General features: G+C 39.8%; 1 protein-coding gene and 1 pseudogene across 2 annotated transcripts in view; one reads left to right on the top strand and one right to left on the bottom strand.

The window, feature by feature from the left end:
- Nucleotides 1–22,516, bottom strand: part of LOC139456410 (Na(+)/citrate cotransporter-like) — a 176,748-nt gene extending 154,232 nt beyond the window's left edge. For both annotated transcript variants that reach the window (XM_071238113.1, XM_071238114.1), the window contains exon 1: nt 22,272–22,516. In XM_071238113.1, the coding sequence (XP_071094214.1) occupies nt 22,272–22,379 (108 nt within the window). In that variant the 5' untranslated portion in view covers nt 22,380–22,516. The remainder of the gene's footprint in view (nt 1–22,271) is intronic.
- LOC139455968 (uncharacterized) lies at nt 16,528–19,089 on the top strand (annotated as a pseudogene).
- Nucleotides 22,517–24,197: the final 1,681 nt, after the last annotated feature.

The following is a 24,197-nucleotide window of genomic DNA, read 5'->3' as shown; positions in this document are numbered from 1 at the left end:
CTGGGGCGACAGCGTTTTGGTATCGGGTGGGATTACAGCAAGACAGAGGACCCGTTTGATAGTGGTAGAGGCTAATCTCAATGGACAGTACTACCGCGATGAGATCATCGGCCCTGTTGTTCTACCGTTTTTGCGTCGTAATGGCCCAGGCATTACTTTTCAACATGACAACGCCCGGCCTCATATTGCTCGACTTGTTCAGGATGTCTTCAACAAAAACAACGTGAATGTCATCCCCTGGCCGGTTCGCTCCCCTGATCTATCAGCAATCGAGCACATGTGGGATGAGATGGATCGGCGCCTTCGACGTCAACCATGTGTTTCACAGACACTCCAGGAACTTCGAAACATGCTCCAGCAGATATGGACAGATATCCCACAGGACTTTGTGCGACGCCTGGTCCATTCCATGAGACGAAGATGTGTTGATTGCATCGCAACCAGAGGGGGACACACACGCTATTGATTTGTAAGTTGACATTTTGGCATGTTCCTGGTTTCTTTTATGAAATCACGCATTTTTCGAAGTCAGTATGACAAATTAAAACCATTTGAACACTTACAGGAGTCTTTTATCTGTTGCAAACCGAAATTGTTTCAGATTTGGTAAAAACATAACTTTTCATTAAATCTTATTCAATGTCACAGGAACTTTTGTTGTTCAGTATATAAAAATCATGGCACATAGCATCATATGCCTATCTGGCTTGTAGGAATCCATAGCCAAGCTATCAGGCTGTAGCAGGCTTTGAGGACTTCATAGCTGATCAGATATATGTTCACAAGAATCAGATTCATGCCATTTTCATTACATTTCAACAATAGGCCTAATCTATGATATCAATACTAGCATTCAGAGACCTGATTTTATAAATACGTGATTTTAATCTCAATAAAATCATTCCATCTTTAAGAACAAAACATAAAGTTGACCATCTGTTGACTCTCAGAGCTGATGTCCAATGCTCTTCTGCCTCCTATTTTTCATTATGCACACTGGGATAACAGAGGGTCAACTGTGTGGGGTGGGGTGAGGGCGTGTCTGGTGGGCCTTATGCAGAAGAGGATTTGTCTGGCAATGGGTATTTTGTAATAAGTAGAGTGTAATAGTTCATTTTATGTTGGTTCCATGTGATACCTCCAATGTTTAAGCCTTATGCAGAGGTGGGGGGGGGCACGGGTGGCCCAGTCATCTAAGGCGCCGCGATTCGCTGTGCAGAGTTGCGTCCCTTGGGCACGCCATAAACCTATGATTGTGGGTTCGAATCCCGGTTCGACCCGATTATGTTTCTAGGTTTGTCAGCACCATACCCGTGCTCGTGGGTTTCACCGAAGTGGTAAACGTCTGAGACCTGCATCACTTCGGGCTTTCCTCCCACATTAAGCTGACACGCCGCGATATAACTGGAATACTGTTAAAAGCGGCGTTAAACCCAACTCACTCACTCACCCTTATGCAGAGGAGGATTTGTCTGGTGTGGCCCATTCTGTACTCTGTGATATGAACCTGTTCATTCAAACGTACCTTAATGTGGTACAATCGATATATATTCCAGACCGATTTTACCCGTGTATACCTGAAGGGTCAACTTTTTGTGGGTGTCTGGCGGGCCTTATGCAGAAGATGATTTGTCTGGCAATGGGTATTGTGCAATAAGTAGAGTGCAATTGTTCATTTTATGTTGGTTTTATGTGGTACCTCCAATGTTTAACCCAGCCCAAGTTTTGGGACTCTCTCTGGGGGGTCTGGCGGACCTTATGCAGAGGAAACTTTGTCAGGTATGGGCCTTGTTTTACTCAGTAACATGTACCTGTTCATCTAAACTTACTTTTATCTGGTACTTTGAATGTATACTCTAGTCAAATTTTACCAGAGTGTGCACTGAGTGCATTAAGGGTCAACATTTGGGGGTGTCTGGCGGGCCTTATGCAGCAGACGATTTGTCTGGCAATTGGTATTTTATACTTAGTAGAGTGTAATAGTTCATTTCATGTTGATTCCATGTGGTACCTCCATTGTTTAACCCAGCCCAAATTTTGGGACCCTCTTTGGGGGTGTCTGGCAGGCCTTATGCAGAGGAAGATTTGTCTGGCGTGGCCCATTCTGTACTCTGTGAGATGAACCAGTTCATTTACACTTACTTTCATGTGGTACCTCCAATGTTTGATCCAGCCCTTGAATGGCCCCTTCTTTTGGGGGGCCAGGGGCCACACACAGCAGGGGCTCCCCGGCAGACATCTATATATGAATACGTGGGGTTACACAGTAAATGTTCCTGTATTCGGATATTGGTACCTTGTTCGTTTGATCAAAGTGCTCTGGGCTGCCGGTCTATAATAACTGTTGGTTTTGTAAAGAGGGTTCCGGTTGTTGAAACCCAGGAAGTGGAATTGCAGGTAGTAAATGCATTGTACTAACAGTGTCACAATTAGAAGCCAACAACGATTATGTTTCGCCCCGTCTACGCAACCTGCCAGTATCTAATTATTTGAAATAAACCTTTCCCGCGTTTTTTTCAAATAATAACGACTCATTTCATACGAAGGGGTCTGTGATCTAAAAACACAATAAGTATGTTTTCATACACGCAGACACGTGGTGTGGTGTGGTCTGGTCTGGTCTGGTCGTGTGCCATGCAAAGGCATTTTTTAAACCCAATAAATGTTATAATCAATAAGTGTAGCGTTATCACTATACAGCTATAAGAATTGAAATTATGTGTAAAAAGATACTTCACTAGTTTCCCTTCAAGTGGTCTTCTCGCGAGCGTGCAGAACTTTATGTGGACACGTTGCGTACAAAGTCATGACGAAAGTTAGGGACGTTGTTCTAAATGGCAATGACTAGATGAGACCTTTGATCGAACAGCAGGCGTTCAGCATTTAAGATACGTGTTCAAGCCTGATGTTACGCGATGAATACTGGGCCTGTATAGATCCATAATTCTTTTCAAAATTTAAAAGTGACACTAATTTTTGTTCGCAAAGAGAGATAATTTAGGAATTGTCTAGTTATGTTGTCACACGGAACATGCCACAAGTTAATGTGAACATACTTAAAGCGTAGTCCTTTTCTATCCTTTTAAATTAAGTAGAGCTAATAAACTGATTTGTCTGATTTCATTTAAATCTGGCTGAGAAGCGAAATACATTGTAAATGTGTCAAATCTATTCCAGAACGTAGTTCGATGATGTTTGGCTTGTCTGACAGCATTGCTGAGGATCATTTACTAGTATTTGTCCGTTGACCCTATCCTTTACAATGATTTTATTGTCTGAATGGTCTCAAGTATCTATATTTTTTAAATATGAAAATATTTATTTTAAAATCGTTCCATTAAAAGTACAATTACATTTAAAATAGACCATCATCAATAATTATTTTAAAATCGTTCCGTTCAATTCAAAATTCAAAGATTATTGAGGTGAAAATGTCTTTTTCATATTGATCAGTAAATTTAATTGAATAAACGTTTTCTGCGAAAATATATTGGGAAGAGTTTAAACTTTGCTGCTTTTTATGACATTTTAAACCCAAATGAGCATGGGAACCCATTTTTTATTTGATTTTACAAATCGCCATTCTTGAAAATACGATAAGAAAATCTGTGCGTAACTTTTGCTGTCAAACTTAAAAAATATGTAATCAGAGACCATATAATAGAGGGACGGCCCTCTAGCCTATGCGCGAAACCATCAGTGCTACGGCTTGTACTGCGCAGCCTGTCCGGAAGCGAGCAGAAACGCGTTCACTGCAGTCATCGTTGTCGCCTTTTTTCCCATGCAAAAGATATATTTTACAATACAAAATTACACTCATGTATTTCTTAACATTGTTAACATTACAACTGAGATTTGTTGGTGCCCTAAAGCATGTCGTTGTCACTGTATTTGATGACTGTGGGCGGATGCGATATTTCAGATTTTGACTCCAGAAATGGGACTAAATCTGACTTTTCCCGAAATAATTACACCACAACTCTTAATTTTCGCATGCTTTCAGACGAATGTGTTCCTATCATCAGTCCTGAATTAAATAGTTTTACATTCATCACGATTTCCCCTTTGGCTTGGTACCAAAGTTTTTTAGGTACGATCGGTAGGGTTTTTTGTATGATTTTTGGCGCAAGGCCATATTTTACGTCACATATTTTAAATTAAGTTACCATATAGCAGACGAAATAACATGCATTTTGTCTGTGATTATCATCCGCATATATCTTTTGAAACATTATACAAAGTGACTTATATTGTATGATATTAGAATTGTTTTTGTAAGACGCGTATTTTTTTTACCATTACTTTCGCCATTTTTTCGTAAGTTTAACTTTGTTTCAGTTAGGCTTCTATCACATATCGCGCATATACTACAATACTACATATTTGTTATCTTCTGAAGATTTTGTCTGTATTAATCATGACTTCGTTTAATCAATTATTTATTTTATGCCGTGTAAATATTGATTATGAGCAAAATGATCTTGGCCTAAACCCAATCATAATAATGTAAATATGATGAAGGTACTACTTACTTTGTGTATTTACACAACAATGAAAACATCATACAAAAATAAAAAATTCGTTACATGAAATATTTGTATTATACAATTATCATTTGCTTTGTCAATGCCAAGAAAAAAGAAGGATTATATCGGCAGTCGTCGGGAGAGAAGTTCCAGACAACAAGGTCGAAGGTGTCAAACTTATCTCGCTCCAGCAAACCCTATTATCACTGCTAGCCCCAAACTGGCATTAACCAATAACATTTGATTCTTTCGAAGCCCAATGTCAGACACATCGAAAATTCATTTAACAACGCTCGTAGTTTAATGTGTATTTTTAATTCATTGGAACTATTAGCATTATAAAATAGTAGCGAATTTACATGAAATAAAAACATTAATATGGCGTCAAATTTTTTAAATGTAAAGCATTTACACCAGTCGGTGATCATGCATTTTTGCAAGTAAATCTAGTCTGAACTTATTATAAGATATGATTAAGTTAATCTGGAGATATATTTTGTGAACATCGGGAATATGGTGATATGTTACAAGTGTCATCCCTGCTTCTGAATGAGTTTTATTTACACTTCCTGAGTTCCTGTGCAATTTACCGGATCGTAGTTTTCTGTGGCGTTCGTAGTAGATTTGGTATATTTGTTTATTTATAATAGTTAACAATTGCAGCATAAAATGAGATATGTAAATTGAAATAAATGTCCCGGAAGACACACATGTTCAGCAAATAATTTGCAGCCAACTGACATGTGCTAATGAGAGATATCATACAAAAATCTTTGTAATCCGCTAAGAGACGTCCTTTTATTGGATTGTCGCTGGTCGTAGTCGGAGAAATCTCGGATAAGGGAATTAACTCTTACCCCGGATATTATGTAATATTGTTTACGTGGTTACGAGAATGGTCAGTTGTGAATGTCTGTGCATCTATTGCGCATCTGCAGCGGTACAGGGAGGTTAACAGCAGGGTGTCGGGGTGTATCAGTTACATGCCAGACCGTAGCGCTGATGGTTAGTGATAAACTGTTGGTGAGGGCCGTCCCTCTATTATATGGTCTCTGATGTAATGGAATATATCTATGCCGTTAATCAACTGTTGCAGTTCTTCAACAGACAATATTTAATCACTTGTTATCCAATATTTGTCTTTCAATAACATAGATGGCCTACGTGTTGTTTTTAAAAGGAAACAAAATACAATTACTATTTGTAGAAAAATATTTAATATATTCTTTATACGAATATACTACACAAATATTTCATCACATGGATTTCCTTGTTAAATCAATAAATACACTGTGAAGTTAATATTCAATTGTTAAAACCGCTCGTCCCACACCCTTTCAGATGTAAAACCTGATGAGAAACGCTTATGGTCTTGCACTTCATCACACATGTAGATTGATATAATTTTATAAAATGCGAAAATATAGACTAAAGCATTGTCGCAAATTCGTGTTTTCGAAGTGTCAATTTGAATCACACAGTTTTACACAATGAAATGTCAATGTTTGAGCGTAAAGCAGACTAGTTGTTTGGCAAAATATATATAGCAAAGTGTGCCGCCATCTTAAAAGAAGATAAAATAAACTTACGAAAGGTATGGGGCTATCATAGATTTACGACAAACCTAAGATAGCTTAGGGCTACGATAGTTTCGAAAATCTAGGCCCTGTTTGGTACATACCCACCGAAAATATCTTCACCGCACCCAACCCACCAACATCCAGGCGGCCTATTCACGAAGCTGCCTTAGCTAAGTCAAATCTTAGCGACTTACGACAAAAATTACGACTGCCATAAGAGCTAATCTTGAAGCTGTCTTAAACCTGTCGTAGCCGTGTCCCAGCTAAGACAGGGATATCTCTTCTGTCGGAGATAGAAAGAGTCGGATGTTTTCCCATGACGTCATGAGAGAATTCCCTTGACCTACATTGACGGGAAGACGACACGTGTCACCTATGCGCCATGGACTCACCTCCGAAAAATACACGCATCAGAAAAGTAAACTGGGTGCCTATTAAAGTGGACATATTAATTCAAGAAGTGGCGAAAAATCATCACATTTTATTTTCGGCATTTTGTAACACCGTGACAAATGTGCAAAAGAAGAAGATAAGGACCGACATCGCTCAGAAGTAAGTACGAACTAGGTGACCCTAACTCACTGTGCGTTAACCGAAGAATAATTAAACTACCACTATTTATTGTGTCATATATATCTTATTACATGTAGAGTACTTCTCAAACTCTGTAAGTGTTCATGCACGATCATTTTTTTCTAACGGCAGAGTTCTCGATACACCAAAACGCCACAACATCTAGACCAGCACGGCAAAACAAACTGCAGAGCAAGCAACATACCATACCCAGACCGATCACCCAAAACACCACAGCCACTAGGGCAACAACTATCAGACCCAAACAAGCACAACAACCAAACATCGCAGCCGCCAAATCCACCACCAACAACAACAACAAACAAACACAACAGCAACCCACAACACAACAACTAAACACACAACCAACCAACATGACATCTCAACCCAAAACATAAGCGTAGAAGGTTCATTCACAACAGAATATGTCCCTCTAGACACATCCAATGTCTTCTCCAAAAAAAAAAAAAAACATAACCGGAAAACACCAAACCAGACAGAATTCAAAACAATGTTACCAGCATATATACTTAAACAAAACACCCCAAGCGCCAGCATTAAATCCTTTCACACTATGGCTTCCAAACTAAACCTTACAAGTCTCTCCTTCGAAAACTTCAATAGAACCTCAAAAGAAATCTCAAAATAAAAACCACAACAACCTACGCCTAAAGAAAACTTAATCCCCAAACTCTAAGCCCTCTAATTAAACAGTGGAAAGCCAATGGACCGGCCGCCCACGGCCACGACTTAAAAAACTATGTTTCAGAAAAATCTATGGCCTCATATCATATGCGTTCAGGAAACCCACTTCTCCCCAAAATCAAAATTCACCCAACCTAATTATAACTCGGTAAGACTCGGCAGAGTGAAATCGCGTCCAGGCAGTGCAGGCAGTGGCCTAATCATATATGTAAGGGAGGACATAAACCATAAAGAAATACCAAATAAACTCCCAAATCTAGAAGCTAACTGTATACAAATAACTCATCACGAGCAAAAAGTAAGCATTGTAAACATATACAACTGGACAGTAAAACCAATAAACTCTGAAGACTTGGAAATCCTAAATCAACTCGGTCATAAATCCACCATCTTCTTGGGGGCCTCAACACCTGCCACCCTTCCTTGGTAATCCCAATACCAAAGCCGAACAAACCGGCAAACGAGGCAAACTCTTACAGACCAATCTCCCTAACCTCAAACTTATGTAAAATCATTGAGGTAATGGTAAAAAATAGACTCCAAAACTATCTAGACCAAAACAATATAATAAACCATGAACAAAGTGGATTCACCCCAGGCCGCTCAACCTTCGACAACCTCGCCCGATTAGAAAAAGACATCAACTAAACACACAATTCACAGTAGGCATATTTCTAGACTTCTCTAAAGCTTTTGATATGGTATGGCATAACGGGGTAATACAAAGCCTAAAAAAGCAGGACTCAAAGGCCAAATAATGAACTATATCCAAGACTTCATAACTAACAACTAAATAACCGTGAGTGTCGACCAAACGCTATCGGACCAGTGTCCCTTAGAAAATGACACAACCCCAGGGTAGCATTCTAAGCCCAACACTCTTCAACCTTATGATCAATGACACAATCGAGAGAATACCCAATAAAATTCAAACTTCAAAATACCCAGATGATGGAGCCGTCCGCACCAGAAGCATAAATATGGCCCAAACATTACTACAGAATACATTAAATAAAATCCAAATATTGGCAAATAAATGGGGCTTGTCACTAAATGCCGAAAAAACTACAGGGATAGTATTCAAACACAGAAATATGAGTGCAAACACCCCAAAACTACAACTAAACAAAAAAACATACAATTCCAAGAAGAAACCAAATTTCTTGGACTAATCTTTGATGAACACCTCACCTTGGGTGCTCAACTTCAACACCCACCTACACCAAATTAAAAAACACCAAACCGGTAAACTCCTGAACACGTAATACTATGGGAACACCTAACTGTGCCCTCACCTATTGTTATAGGGTACAGGTGCAGGCAGCAAATTTTTCATTCAAAATCCAACATATTCAGCCACAGCGTCAGCATATTCAATTGGTTTCAGTCTGCCAGTCAACAAGTTGTCCTTCTCTATCAGGATGTTGTCGTCAATTTGGAGATATTTCCTTCTCTATGGTGGCAGTCTTCCTCCGGCATAAAATTTGCATCAATAATGTATCTGAACTGCTCTGTCACATAATCCGCAAACTTAAGGATTCTTGCATCTTCAAAATCAGCATCTTCTAATGCATTCAGCCAAACATCTTCTATGTCACAAGGTCGGACTTGTGGTAGAGTAGAGGCTCCATGTAACGAAGAGCTTGGTTCTCGGGTCTCTCTTGAATAATATCTGCAGTCCACATTTTTAGGCGTTTCTCCAGATAGCCTGGCGGAAGAGGAACATGCACCCTTTCAGTTGAACACATCTCGAGCAGCATTCTGGGCGGCCAATTCAAAGTCTGTAAACATGGTTACGGGTGTCAGTGGAATGTTGTGATCAGCGGCCTTCTGCTTCACAATCTGAAAAAACGGGGGTAGGTTGTCTGGCGCTTGTCAGAGAGTAGACCATGGACGAGAGGCAGCATCTTGTTGTCGACCTTGGCATGGATTGTGTAGAGCTGATAGAATATTTCTGTGTTTCTTCTGTTCTTAATTCGGAATCTGTGTCCGTTGAAAACTAAGTTCCATCCACCTTGGGAGTTAGCAACAAATCGAACATTGACTTGAGCATTAGCCATTTTGTTATGGCAGAATGCTTACTTACTTACTTTGGAGATTTAACATGCGCTTTCCGACTGATGCAGTATGACTTGCAAATGCCATTTTATACACTTGCAAGATTGACATCAATCACTCATATATAATTTTAATCATCCCTATGCATTTAATCATGTACATGAGAAATGATGTTTCTCACGGTTGAGTGCATTATGAATAAGAGAGAAACTGCTTTCTCCTTAGCGGTATGCAATGGCTGGTTACATCCCATTAGTAAGACATCCCATTAGTGAGACACCCATTGTAAGACAGTGGAGTAGGTGGGATTAATTAAACAAACACAGCCAGTCTACCCACTTAACAATGGTCACAGCCCATGATTAGCGGATTAATTAATAAGAGTAGGCCAGTAATTCTGTTTGAATATTCTCAGGAAATAAATTAGTTAGGAGCTAGTAGGAGCTTACTCAAAAAGTTGAGATGCATGTTTTGTTAAAACTTACTTATTACACATATAAATTCCCCCTAGTCTGTGAACATTTCATGCACAATCATGGCAGGTTTGAAGGCAGGTTGAGTTCATTACCAGTCAAAGAGGTACTCTCCAGGTCCTCTTTCAGGGATATCTCCACTACAAGAACAAAGTAAGACAAACTGGTACTCATTGGCGATGTACCGTTAAGACCTGCATTGGCAAATGTACAACAGTTGGAAATTTTGTTAGAAATTTCACTGTACACAATCACCCACCAGAAGACACCAGCAGAATCAAGTTCCTTGGCAGCTTAAGAAAGAGAGCCAGAGAAGAACCAACCACTCCTATGCCAGCCCTCTACAATGACGAGGTCTTGAGACATGATCCGGAGGCTGATGATCAGCTTAGAGTCCTCCGGTCAGCTTCCATTGTCTATATGGATGGTACTTTCTCCGCCTGCCCAGATCTTTGGAATCAGCTTTACATACTGCATGCACGGAAAGGAAGCATTACCTATCCCCTAGTCTACGCATTGATGCCTGATTGTCGGACTACAACTTACCAACGCTTCTGTGCTCAGTTGAAGGTCCACATCCAACAACTACTGAACCAACCATTCAACCCAGAGACATTCCAGGTGGATTTTGAAGTTGCTGCCTTGTGGAACAGTGGATCCGACGAGCTGCTGCCTTGCCTCTGCTGCCTCTTCAACAGGTTCAGGATGCATGGATTGACTCCATGAACCAGTCTCCCGATGTACCAGATGCTGGCGAATCCAACGACTACATAGTCACAAACTGGGTGGATTATGAAGCCAGATTCCCTCTTTCGCTGTGGAACCATCATCAGACATTCGGCCCAAGGACCAACAACAACCTGGAGGGTTTCCACAGTCGCCTGAATGCATCACTGAATAATCGTCATCCTAATCTCTACAGGTTCATTGAGATCATCAAGAAGATTGAGAAATCTGAGAAGACCAAGCTATCTCAGTTAGACCTAGGTGCAGCTCCACCAGCAAGAAAGCGTGTGTACAAGGAGATTGACAATCGACTTTCCAGACTGAAGGATCAGCTATCCCAGGTGTCAAGACACCACTCCAGTTCTTGGATGCTGTTGGCAAACTTCTGAAGATGGATTAAGGTTGTGTCATGTGACAACCTCGATGTAAACTGTGATGAGAACTGTGATATTAACTTTAACTGAACTCTAAGTGCCGAATATGTTAAAACAATGGATTTTAAGGGATGGATGAATTAAAATGTTGAATTAAATAAAGTATAAGAGGGTATCAAACATCTTGAGTCATTTCTTTTGTCTATAATAAGACAAGTCCATTTTCATGATAGGGGTTAATTACCTGATTAAACATGTGCAATCAGGTATGACATTGTTATTTTAAGGTGTCTCACAACTGGGCTGTCTTACTAATGGGAGAGGACCCAATGGCTAAGGGAGGTAATTAGCCTGGGTATGTTACAGGTATAAATAAGGGACGTTGAAAGCAGCTCATCTCTCTCGCTTGTCAGCACGGCAGTAACACTGAACATAAGTGTCAAGTTCTATTATGTCTCAAGACGATCCATCAGCAGCGGGAAAACTTGACGCCATTTTGACAAAATTGGACACTAATCAAAGAGATATTGAGAGTGCTGTGGAGGAAAAAAATTCTCACTTCAAGAATTTATTCAGCAAGCAAAATGTTTGAAAAAGTTTAAGACTGAAACAGAATATTCTTGGTCAAGGGAAAGAAATCGAATTCAGTTTAATGATGATATGCTGAATGTATATCAAATTTTATCAACCAATCGTTGAAATTAATATGTTCAAGTGCAGTTTTCCAATCTTCATATTTGATTGACTTTTTGCTAACGTAATTGTTAACTCTGGACAGATCTAAAATCAAACGCTTTCCTTACTAGATTAATTAGTTTTTAGATGCGCTTAATTAGGTCTGTTTTGATTAGGAATACGCCTAGGGCCTTGAAGTTTTCTAGTTTATTTTGAGGGTTTAGTATTTCATCTAGAGTAGGAACCTTATTTAGATTGAGGGTGGTTTGTAGTGTGGTTCTGTGTGTTTGGTAGTGGGTGCAGTGGATTAGTGCGTGTTCTGTGGTTTCGGGTTGTTTGCAGTGGGGGCAGTTGCCTGTGGTGTGTCTTTTAAGTTGTTTTAGGTGGTTATTTAGGTTAGTGTGTCCTGTTTGGAGTTTTGTAATTAATCTGTCAATTTTTTCAGAGGGGTGTAGGATTTAAGGTTTGGCTAGTGGTTTTCTGAGCACTTTTTTGACTTGGCTATTTGAGTTTTGATATTGATTATGCCATTTTTTGGTTATTTTTTGTTTGTTTACACTTTTAATTTCTGATTTTGAGATGGGTAGGTTTAGTCTTATTTCTGGTATTTTGAGAGATAATTTAGCTGCTTTATCGGCGCTTTCGTTGCCGTAAATTCCTACGTGGGCGGGGATCCACAAGAAGGTTATTTGTTTGCCTGCTTTTGTTAGGTCGTTGGAGCTTTTAAGTATTTGGTTTATCAATTTAAGTCGGTTTTTTTGGTATTTTTGTTTTGGAGGGCTTGTAGTCCACTAAGGGAGTCAGTGAGAATTAGGATTTTTTTTTTGTTTTTAGATTGTTAGTTATGCAGGGCTGAGGCCATGCCCATTAGTTCGGCCGTGAATATAGATTGGTTGTTAGGGAGTCGGTAAGATTGTGTGGATATAACTGGTTTTGTGGTATGGACTCCGAAGCCTGTGTGGTTGGAGATCGGGTCTGAAGATCCGTCAGTGTATATGTGACACCAATTTGGCCAATTTTCGTGTATGTATGCAAGTGTGGTGGTTTTAGCTATGTTTGTTTATTTATTTGGCTGGCTAGTGTTGTGTCTATTTTGGGTATTTTGAGTTTAGGGGTGAAGATATTTGATTTTTTGCAGTTTTGTTTAAGATTTTGAGTTTGGTGTTCATTGAGGTAGTTAGTTATTCTTTGGGATATTGGGGTGAGTAAGGGGTGTTTGCGAGCTAGAGCTTGGTTTCTTGGGCTAATGTTTTGGTTAATTAGGTTTTGGATGAGAGGGTTTGTTTGGGACGCGGCACAGAAATTAAGGCTTAGATGTTCCCTGCGTAGATTTAGTGGCATTTCTCCTGTAAGGGCCTGAAGTGAGGTGTAGGAGGTGCCATGTTGGGTGCGTGTAATTAGTTTGAGCGCCTGATTAAAAACTCCATTCCTTTCAAAACAACCAGCATAGGCAAACGCTCAGTTCCTTGGTGGAACGAGGAGATAGAACAAACTAGGCGTAAACGCAAATCCGCATTCAATAAAGCCAAACGTGACTTCAAACACCTAAATATAGCACATGAACTAAATCACAAAGTACAAAGCTTAGTTAAAACAGCTAAAACAAGAGACTGGAAAAATTTTTGCGAAGAAATTAACCATCATACAGACGCCAGAACAATTTGGCGCAAAATCCACGCCATTAGGGGCATTAAACGTCATAAAAAACTCCCAACATAAACAATCCAACAAACCCCACTGAAAAAGCTAATAACCTAGCAAATCACTTCTCGGCCGTCAGTAGCAATAGCAACTTCAACCAAAAATTCCAGGAACAACTAAAATCAGAAACCAAATTTACCTAAGAGCCAAAAGATAATAACCTAGTAATTAATCTCCATTTCACAATGGAATAACTACTCCACGTCCTACAAAACAGGAAAAATGGCACAGCCCCAGGCTTAGACCTTACTTCATACCAGATTAATTAAACAACTACCATCCAAACTACTCCAAACTCTTCTAAAACTCTATAACCTCATATATCTAAACGGACAGGTCCCATCACCTTGGAATCAAGCCCTGGTCATACCAATCCCAAAACCCAATAAACCAGCTGACCAGGCTAATTCATACAGACCAATCTCCCTTACTTCTAACTTATGCAAAGTAATGGAATCAATGGCAAAAAACAGGTTACAACACTACTTAGAACAAAACAACATAATAAATCCAGACCAAAGCGGTTTCACTCCTGGACGCTCAACCTTAGATAACCTCGCCCGACTAGAGCAGGACATTAAAACAGGCCAACTTAACAAACAATATACTACAGGCATCTTTCTAGACTTCTCCAAAGCATTCGACATGGTTTGGCATAACGGGCTAATACAAAAACTAAAAAAAATAGGTCTTAAAGGTCAAATAATTAACTACATCCAAAGTTTCCTAACAAACCGCAAAATCACCGTGGGCATAGACCAAACACTATTGGACCAATGTCCCCTAGAAAATGACACTCCCCAGGGCAGCATCCTAAGCCCAACACTTCGAGGGACTATCCCCCAAAGTAAACACATCAAAATTCGCGGATGATGGAGCCCTCTGGATCCGCACTAAAAGCATTAAAATGGCCCAAAACTTACTACAAAAATCTCTAAATAAAATACAAAACTGGGCTGACAAATGGGGCTTCTCCCTAAACTCAGAAAAAAACACAGGAATAGTATTTAAACACAAAAATATGCAACCCGCCTCCCTAAACCTCCCAACTAAACAACAAAACAATCAAATTCCAAAAACAAACCAAATTCTTAGGATTAATCTTCGATGAACATCTCACCTGGGATGCTCACATTAAAAACCTTGTAACCAGATGCAGTAAAGACCTAAACACCCTAAGATGCCTAACTGGTTCTAACTGGGGAGCCTCCAAAGATACCCTCCTCTCTCTCTACATATCACTAATTAGATCAAAACTAGACCACGGCTGCGCCATATACAACACCCTAAACAACTCTCTATCTAAAAAACTTGACTCAATACAATATCAGGCTCTCAAACTATTTACACGCACCCAACATGGCACCTCCTACACCTCACTTCAGGCCTTAACAGGAGAAATGCCACTAAGTCTACGCAGGGAACAGCTAAGCTTAAATTTCTGGGCCGCGTCCCAATCAAACCCTCTCATCCAAAACTTAATAAACCAAAACATCAGCCCCAAAAACCAAGCTCTAGCTCGTAAACACCCCTTACTTACCCCAATATCCCAAAGAATAACTAACTACCTAAATGAGCACCAAATTAAAAATCTTAAACAAAACTGCAAACAATCAAATATCTTCACCCCTAAACTTAAAATACCCAAAATAGACACAACACTAGCCAGCCAAATAAATAAACAAACCGACCCAAACATAGCTAAAACCACCACACTAGCATACATACACGAAAATTGGCCAAATTGGTGTCACATTTACACGGACGGATCCTCAGATCCGACCTCCAAACACACAGGTTTCGGAGTCCATACCACACAACCAACTAAAACCACACAATCCTTCGGACTCCCAAACAACCAATCAATATTCACGGCAGAACTAATGGGCACGGCCTCAGCCCTCCATAATCAAGAATCCCAAAACCACAAAACAAATCCTAATACTTACCGACTCCCTAAGTGGACTGCAAGCCCTCCAAAACAAAAATACCAAAAACCGACCTAAATTAATAAATCAAACACTTAAAAGCTCCAACGACCTAACTAAGGCAGGCAAACAAATAACCTTCTTGTGGATACCCGCCCACGTAGGAATATACGGTTATGAAAACGCCGATAAAGCAGCTAAACTATCCCTCAAAATCCCAGAAATAAGCTTAAACTTACCCATCTCAAAATCAGAAATTAAAAGTGTAAACAAGCAAATAATCAACAAAAAATGGCATAACCTATATCTAAACTCAAATAGCCAAATCAAAAAAGTGCTCAGCAAACCACTAACCAAACCAAAAATTCTCCATCCATCAAAAAATAATCGACAGAGTAATCACTAAACTCCAAACAGGACACACCAACCTAAATAACCACCTAAAAAAAATTAAAAAACACACTACAGGTAACTGCCCACACTGCAAACAACCAGAAACCCCAGAACACGCACTCATCCACTGCACACTTTACCTAACACATCGAACCGCATTACAAACCACTCTCAATCTAAACAAGGCTCTCACTCTAGAAGCAATACTAAACCCACAAAATAAACTAGAAAACTTCAAGGCCTTAGGCGTATTCTTAATCAAAACGGAACTAATAAAACGCATCTAAAAACACAATAACCTACCAAATCAAAATCAAATAAACAAACAAACATCCACCATACCCAGCTCCCTTAGTTCTCCTCCCCAACCCCATCGGCATCTATTCCAAATCTCAAAATTCCCAAATTATATATAAGCAACCCCTAAACCCCCCTCTTGGGTTGCACAGACCACTTTCGCCCCTTTCGGAAACACATTAAATGGCCTGGCCGGGCCCGTGTGCGAAATAAGCATCAGTCGGAAAGCGCACGTTAAATCTCCAAAGTAAGTAAGTAAGTAAGTTGAAGGTCATACTGAATTCCTAGGTTTTCCATGGGAAAATGCTTCAAGTGTTAAGCAATATTTCCAGTTTGTAGTCTTACCTTTCGGGTTAACTTCAGCACCTTATGTGTTAACTAAGGTTACACGACAGTTAGTCAAGAAATGGCGTTCTGAAGGGAAGAAAGTGGTCACCTTTTTAGATGAAGGTATTTTATCAGCTCAATCGGAACTTATTACACGTTCGTCTGGCGAGGCGATAAAAGAAGACTTGATCATGTCTGGATTAGTAACCAAATGCGAAAAATCACTATGGTCACCTTCGCGGTCTATTGAGTGGCTAGGTCTTCACATAGATACAAACACCCTGTGTTTATCTGTTCCTCAGAGGAAGTTAGATAAGGCGATTGAAACGATTACATTTATTTTAGTGAATAGGCGCTCATATCAACCAGTGCGGCGTGTTGCTGCGATTATCGGACAAATCATAGCAATGAAATTAGTTATGGGAAATGTTGTACAAATAATGACTAAGTTTCTCAGCATTGATGTTTTGACAGCTTCATCATGGAACAGCAACGTTATATTGTCGCCACAGAGCATTGAACAGTTACAGTATTGGAGGGAAAACATTGCTCGTTTGTCGAGAACAGTACTGATAAGGAGTTCAGTTCTGAGTCGAGTTGTGTACAGTGACGCCAGTGATACCGGATATGGAGGGTATTGTGTTGAAATGGAGGCAAAAAATAGTTCTACATGGAGAGAACTCAAGGCCGTTTTTCTCGTTCTGCAAAGTTTTATCTCACAACTGAGACATCGTAGAATATTGTGGTGTACTGACAATCAAAATGTGGTTACCATGGTGGATAAGGGTAGTATGAAACCGCAAATACAAAGAATAGTTATGGACCTTTTTGAGTTGTGTTCAAGTCAAAAAGTTAATCTGAATATGCAGTGGATCCCGCATTCAGAGAATGAGACCGCAGATATGTTGAGTAACATTGTTGATTTCGATGATTGGTCCATTTCGAATCACATATTTAAGCATATAGATGCCAGATGGGGTCCTCACGATGTAGATATGTTTGCATCTTGGTACAATGCTAATTTGCCATGTTTTAATTCCAGGTATTATAACCCGGGATGTGCGGCTGTGGACTGTTTCACAGTCAGCTTGAAGGGTGTGGTAAATTGGGTTGTCCCCCCTGTTGGAATGGTACCAAGAACCTTAAGACATATGTCTGAATGTTTTGCTAAAGGCACCATTGTTGTGCCCGAATGGTATTCCGCATGCTTTTGGCCGCTTATCACTCGTAATCCTTCGTTTATTCCACAGGTGATAGCACACATGTATTTGCCAAAATCTAAACAAGCTTATGTACCGTCTAGGATTGGAGGTGGATTGTTCGGAGAACAATATTTGCTGTTTAATATACTTGCTCTGCGTGTTGATTTCAGAATATGTTGAATGTGCAATTTCTGTTTACGGATGTGATAAGTTGCACTTATGGAGAGGAGTTAAAGGCGTTACCTCCTGGTGTGAGGGGGTTGGCAGCAGGTTTGCCTGATCTGCTGACGAATTGTATAGCAGATTCCACTGCTAGGAAATACAGATATGGTTTTGATGCGTGGAAACGGTGGGCACATTCTTGTTTAATGGCTACGAGTTTACCGATTTCACCTTTGCACTGCGCATTACATTTGCTGTCTGTTGTTCAGCGGAATGAATCGTTTGCCCCTGTGCTAACTGCGTTTTATAGTATTCGCCAAGCTCATGTGATAGTAGGATTGCTAAGCCCGACTGAGAATGGTTTAGTCAAAAATGTTTTAGAAGCGGCAAAAACAAGATTGGCCAAATGTGTTAATAAAAAGGAGCCGATTACATTAGAATTATAAGAAAAATTAGTTGATGTAACAATGCTTAATCCTACACTTTGTAATTTAAGGATTATGTGTATGTGCCTTGTAGCATATTCAGGATTCCTGAGATCTGCAGAACTATTACACATTAGACGATCTGACATTGTCTTTTATGAGAGTCATATAATTGTATATATTGAACAATCAAAAACCGGACATATACAGAGATGGTTCATGGCTTGTCATTGGTAGGACAAATTCAAACTTATGTCCCGTTACAAGTTTGGAAAAATACTTTGCCTTATCCGGAATATTGACTCAGTCTGATGAATATATCTTTAGAGAATTGTTTATAGATGCTTTTTCGCCTTTTGTGTGCAACATCAAAAGTTATGGACTTCATAGCTTGCGTAGTGGTGGGGCGTCAGCAGCGGCAAACAACGGCGTACCAGATCGAATGTTTAAAAGACACGGACGTTGGAGAAGTGAACATGCCAAGGACGGTTACATGAAAGATCATCTTCAGAGACGATTGTCTTTCCCCTGTCTCTAGGGCTATAAACTTTCTTTGAGTCTCTGCCCGTGTCGACAATGCGACCGGGCCATTGTAAATATTGGTGTTATTTTGTATGTATATATGTCTGGGTATGTGGCATTGCATAGTATGGAGAGAAATTATGTTTCTCTCGGTTGAGTGCATTATGAATAAGAGAGATACTGCTTTCTTCTTAGCGGTATGCAATGGCCAAGGGAGGTAATTAGCCTGGGTATGTTACGGGTATAAATAAGGGGCGTGGAAAGCAGCTCGTCTCTCTCGCTTGTCAGCACGGCAGTAACACTGAACATAAGTTTTTGTAATTCATTATTGATATGTATGATTGAACAAAATATTTATGTATGTTTCTGTTTGCAGAATTTCAATTCTGACGAGAAGGATTGTGCGATCGGGGAAGATGTGAAGTGTGGGAATTTTCATTGAGCAGTTCCGCCCGTCGGGTTGGTTTATATATGTACCTAGACACCCCATTATGTGTCTAAGTTGGCTGACGAGTGAAAATCATTATACGTGAAAAAGTTATTTGTAATCCATTCAGTTTTGGAAGTTAGGCTGGCGAGCCGTCATTATACGCTCATGGAATAAATGATGTAAATGTATACTCCGTTATGGATAGGGCTGACGAGTCATTATAATACGTGCAAGAATTATGGCCTAGATGTATAATCGGAGATGGAGTAGGCTGGCGAGCCTTTTATAATACGAGTGTAATGAATGTATATTCCATTATGTAATTGGCGGAAGTCAGTATACCTTGCTAACATGCTCATTTTAAGTCATAACACTGTATACCTCATAAGGTTTATGTACATCAAATAGATATTCTGTAAACTCCCCAGAAAAGGGACTGTTGGCTTCGTTAGGAGAACACGTTCCAGAGCATTTTTCTCTTAAATGTTGTTTTTGATCTCTGGTTTACGTGTCGGGCAACATTTCCGTATATAATGATGTATTACGGAAGTGTATATATGTTGATGAGAGGAGTTGGAGTATTTAACATGGATGTTAATAAACTGCCGTGTGTCGACACTGCGACCGGGCCATTGTAAATATTGGTGTTATTTTGTATGTATATATGTCTGGGTATGTGGCATTGCATAGTATGGAGAGGAGAAAACTGTTCACCTATTATCATCAAATAATGTACATGAGAAAACTGTTCAACTATTATCATCAAATAATAGTTAGACACTAATTGAACTAATGACACAGACTATACCAAGCGATGTGTCTCTTAATCCCCTATAATCCACTATAACAACATTTGGGGTGAGGTTACTATATTGCACACATTACCAACAACACAGAACAACACTAAACAGCAACAATCAAATGACACTAGCAACGCTACTAAACCCCCTAAACGACTTACAAACTTTTAAAGCACTAGGCATCTATCTAATCAAAACAGGCCTACTCGGTCGCATCTAAAAGAGTACAAACAAGCTGTCAATAAACCCTAAAATTCTAAACCTCTAAAAACACACAAACTCACAAAACACCATTTAGTCCCCACCCCACACCTTTTGCATGGCATATTTCAAAATTCAAAATTTGTTCTCCAAATTAAGTAAGCAACCCTAAAAGCAACCCTAGGTTGCCTCACCTTTTCGGACATACGTTTTTCGACCAAACACTAAATGGCCTGGCGGGACCGGGCGCGAGATACGCATATGTTAAATTCCCAACTTAAGTAAGTAACTGACCATAACAATGATCGAACGATGTGTGACTTCTGCTATAGTTGTAACATTTAAACATCAAAACATTCGTTTTCTACCAAGGATTTAAGATTGGGAGACATCTAAACGTGTACGTATTATATTTTACAAAAGAATAGAATTTCGATCAAAAGGTTACAGTTATAATGACAAATAAAACGTTCAGTCATATTTATTACTATAAGGTTAAGGTGGAGTTTGGCCAGGGCGGAACAACCACGTATGACAGAGAGTACTTTGAGAGTTAAGAGTGGATGTGGAGAGTATGTGAAAAAGGACATCACCTTGAGCGCCGTGTTTTTCTTTAAATACCGAGATCTGAGACACTATAACGTAGTGTATAGGTAGATATAACATTACTCTATAGGTCTAAACACATTTGATGATACATCTGTGAGAGTAAAGTTGATTTTGACAGCCCGGGCCAAGTCGTACCGATCACGTGTGACATAGGTTTTCTTGAGAAAATACAGTAAAAGTGCTTGACTTTAACGGACCAGTTTTCCCTAAATGCAATGTAGTGTGACATTATAAAGGGTTATATAGGTAGATATACGACCAGTCTATATATGTAAACATATTTGATGATACATCTGTGTGTTTGAAGTTGATTTTGACAGCCAGGGCTAAGTCGGACCGAACACAGACAAAACACTTCTGACAACGACTATGTTGAGAGTGTATAAAGAAAAGGGCTTTACTTTGAGCACCGTGTTTTCTTTAAATACCGCGCTCTGAGACACTATAAAGTGGTATATAGGTAGAAATAATACCAGTCTATAGATGTGAATCTATTTGATGATTTGTTTATGAAGTTTAAGTTGATTTTGACAGCCCGGGCCAAGTCGTGGCAAACACATGTGACAGAGATGTTCTTGAGAAAATACAGTAAAAGTACTTGAGTTTAACGGACCAGTTGTCTTTAAACGCGATGGACTGTGACATTATAATGTGGTATATAGGTATATAGATGTCTATAGATGTAAACACATTTGATGATACATCTGTGAGTTTATAGTTGATTTTGACCGCCCAGGCCAAGTCGGACCGAACACTTGTGTGACTGTTGAGAGTATAGGGAGCAGAGGTCTGCTTTAACCAACGTGTCTGCTTTAAATACGATAAACAGTGGCATTATAAAGTGGTATTTACTTAGATATAGTACGTTCCCATAAATGTAAACGATATGCCGCGGATGGAAAATTGTATCACGACAGCTAGAAGTACGTTTGATACGTTTCAAATCCTCTTTCGTTTAACGATTGCTCTTTAACATGGTAGCTAGCTCGGCGACGCTCACACACTGCTCGGCTTTCTGATTTACAAGCGATTTACTATCAATCACTTAATTATGGTGCACGTTTTTGGTTTGTGATTGTTCATTATTGTCATGTGTGTGTGTTGCATCAATGATATGTAGGTATGATCGTTGATAATGGAGTTATTAACCAATATAACTTTGGTCCGCCCCGGCCCGACTTTGAGGCAATCCCACATTCACATCTCTAGGTTAACCAATGAAGTAAAACATTTACTCTTGTAAAGTCTCGACTTTTAAAAAACTGTGTAAAGATATTATTTTATTTAAAAAAGGATTTCATATTGAAACGTGTTTAAAACACATTCACCTTCAGTGGTGATATGGTTAGCTCTTCACTTGGATACATTAATAGATGTATCAAGGGATAAAACACTATTACAAATACACTTGGTGGGTAAATACTTCTGCAGATAATTGTACTCAAATAGAAAATATGTCCTAGCCTAAATATGCACCTCCCCCTCCACCCAGCCACGCACACAAACCACATCCCATGCCCGTCTGTACTGGATGATGTCTTCGTGACCCGGAATGATTCGTGAGAGCAAAGGTTCAAATCTTACCTCACTAGGGTTGATAATCGGCAGTGGAAGTAGGGCCACTGGCACTAACACAGCCATCCACAATGTCCGACAGTTATAGCACGCCCTACATTTGTCCATCCTCCCCATGATGCTTGTGTATACAGCAACCTGCAGGTATGGATAGGTAAGGTATGCTGGCGCTTACAGACCAGGTGAAGCGGACGCTAATGTGGGACAAATTTAGTCTGTGTACTACCGGTGTTCATTGAAGACTGTACCCGTAGACACGGTGATCCATGGAAAAAGCACTACCACTGTGACAACGTTATAAGTGGGTCACACTGTCAGCTTACAATGGAGGTATTCCATATCCAGTCTTTTGGGTCATAAACTGACCTTCGATGAACCTCAACGGTCTCCCTATTTGTTATGCAACCAGCACATACTAGTTTGCAGCGATCTAGCACAGTACTGTGTCAATATACGTTTGTAAACTATTCGTAGGTGAAGCATAAAGAATGTGACAGAAGAAGCAGAGTTAGAAGACCACAATGTGAATGAGCAAAGAACGATTGACACACAACCTTTAATACAGAACACACAATTAAGTTGATGAAGTATTACCATTTGAAGGTTATTGATCCTCAGAACACTTTATTCAATACAGTCCTCCCCACTTGAAATAGAATATTACGATTATGAATTAACGAAGATAGATACATGATTGGGTGGAATTGTGTGCTAATACTTATACAGTTCAAATCTGTTCCGGCGATAAGGAATATTATTTACAGTAATTACAAAAAATGCGCAGTCTTTTAGCGATATACATCATTATTGAGTTTTGATTACGTAGTTACAATCCGTGTTATGGTCGGCAGTCTGGTGACTGCGAGCGGCTATATTTAGCTGCGTGTGCAGCGTTATTACCTTACAAGCCCAAAATGAAAGAAAAAAGTGCATATCTAGCACCCGAAGAGCGACCGACCTAGTTCAAGATGCTGCACGCTGCAAAATATAACGAGGACTATATTAATGTATTTCTAGAGCTTCACCTTGGGAGGAATATACACGGCCTTATAGTGTATATTCAGCAAAATAATTTACGGTTTGTTCGTGGTACAGTGACTTAGCGCTGTTTAGGCCAGTCAGCAATATTTAAGCAGAGCCAGTCAGACCAGCATCATTAATGACCCACGTCGTCAGGGTACGATGACATAAAATCAAACATTTCACATCTCGTATAAAGTAACCACCCAATGTATATTCCTCGAGTCTTATAAAAGTAAGATTGTGATCTGTGGTCCATTCTGCTCTGGACTGCCGAAACGTTGTGCATGATAAACTTCCGAAGTTAAGGTACGTACATATCCGTGTCCCCATGCCTATGAGCGTGGTCCTTTTGAGACTGTGAGATCCTTAAAACAACCTTTATTGCATGAAACACCTAAAACAGCGATATTACCTATGCTAAGGCTTCAGACATTTCCGATTTGACGCTGCAGCCAAACCATGGAAGACTTCGCAGGCTGTAAAGTGTCTAGCTGCGAAGTAGAGTTGCCGAGAGAAACCTGACCAGGGAAAGCCAGGAGAACGACCCCGGCTGACCGTCACTCAAGCGATTCACTGCTAGTCGGGTGGGTTTGTATTTCTCTGGCCCAGCTCAACGCCGGTGTAACGTTGAAAAATGACCCTGTTGAAAAATTAACCTTAGGTTCATTTACATTAACTGTTGCTCTGCATAAAGGAACATTAAATACTTGTCAGGTGAACGTGAGGCATGTCAAAATGGGCTTGAGACGGGGGATGCTTTGTTTTTGGGTGCATCGCAAACACGTTTCTAGTTGTAGGAAACGTTTCACTATTACGAAGATGTACGACTCAGTATCTTCTCAGCAGTGGAAAAGAGTTCCACCTGCATTGAGTGTGGATGCAATGCCGAAGGTCGGGGCCATGTTTCACAAA

The sequence above is a fragment of the Haliotis cracherodii genome, unplaced genomic scaffold (genome assembly GCF_022045235.1).
Source record: "Haliotis cracherodii isolate W230 unplaced genomic scaffold, xgHalCrac1.p SCAF_11, whole genome shotgun sequence".
NCBI lineage: Eukaryota > Metazoa > Mollusca > Gastropoda > Lepetellida > Haliotidae > Haliotis > Haliotis cracherodii.
The sequence above is the reverse complement of the archived record's forward strand: the minus strand, read 5'-3'. Positions and strand labels throughout refer to the sequence as shown.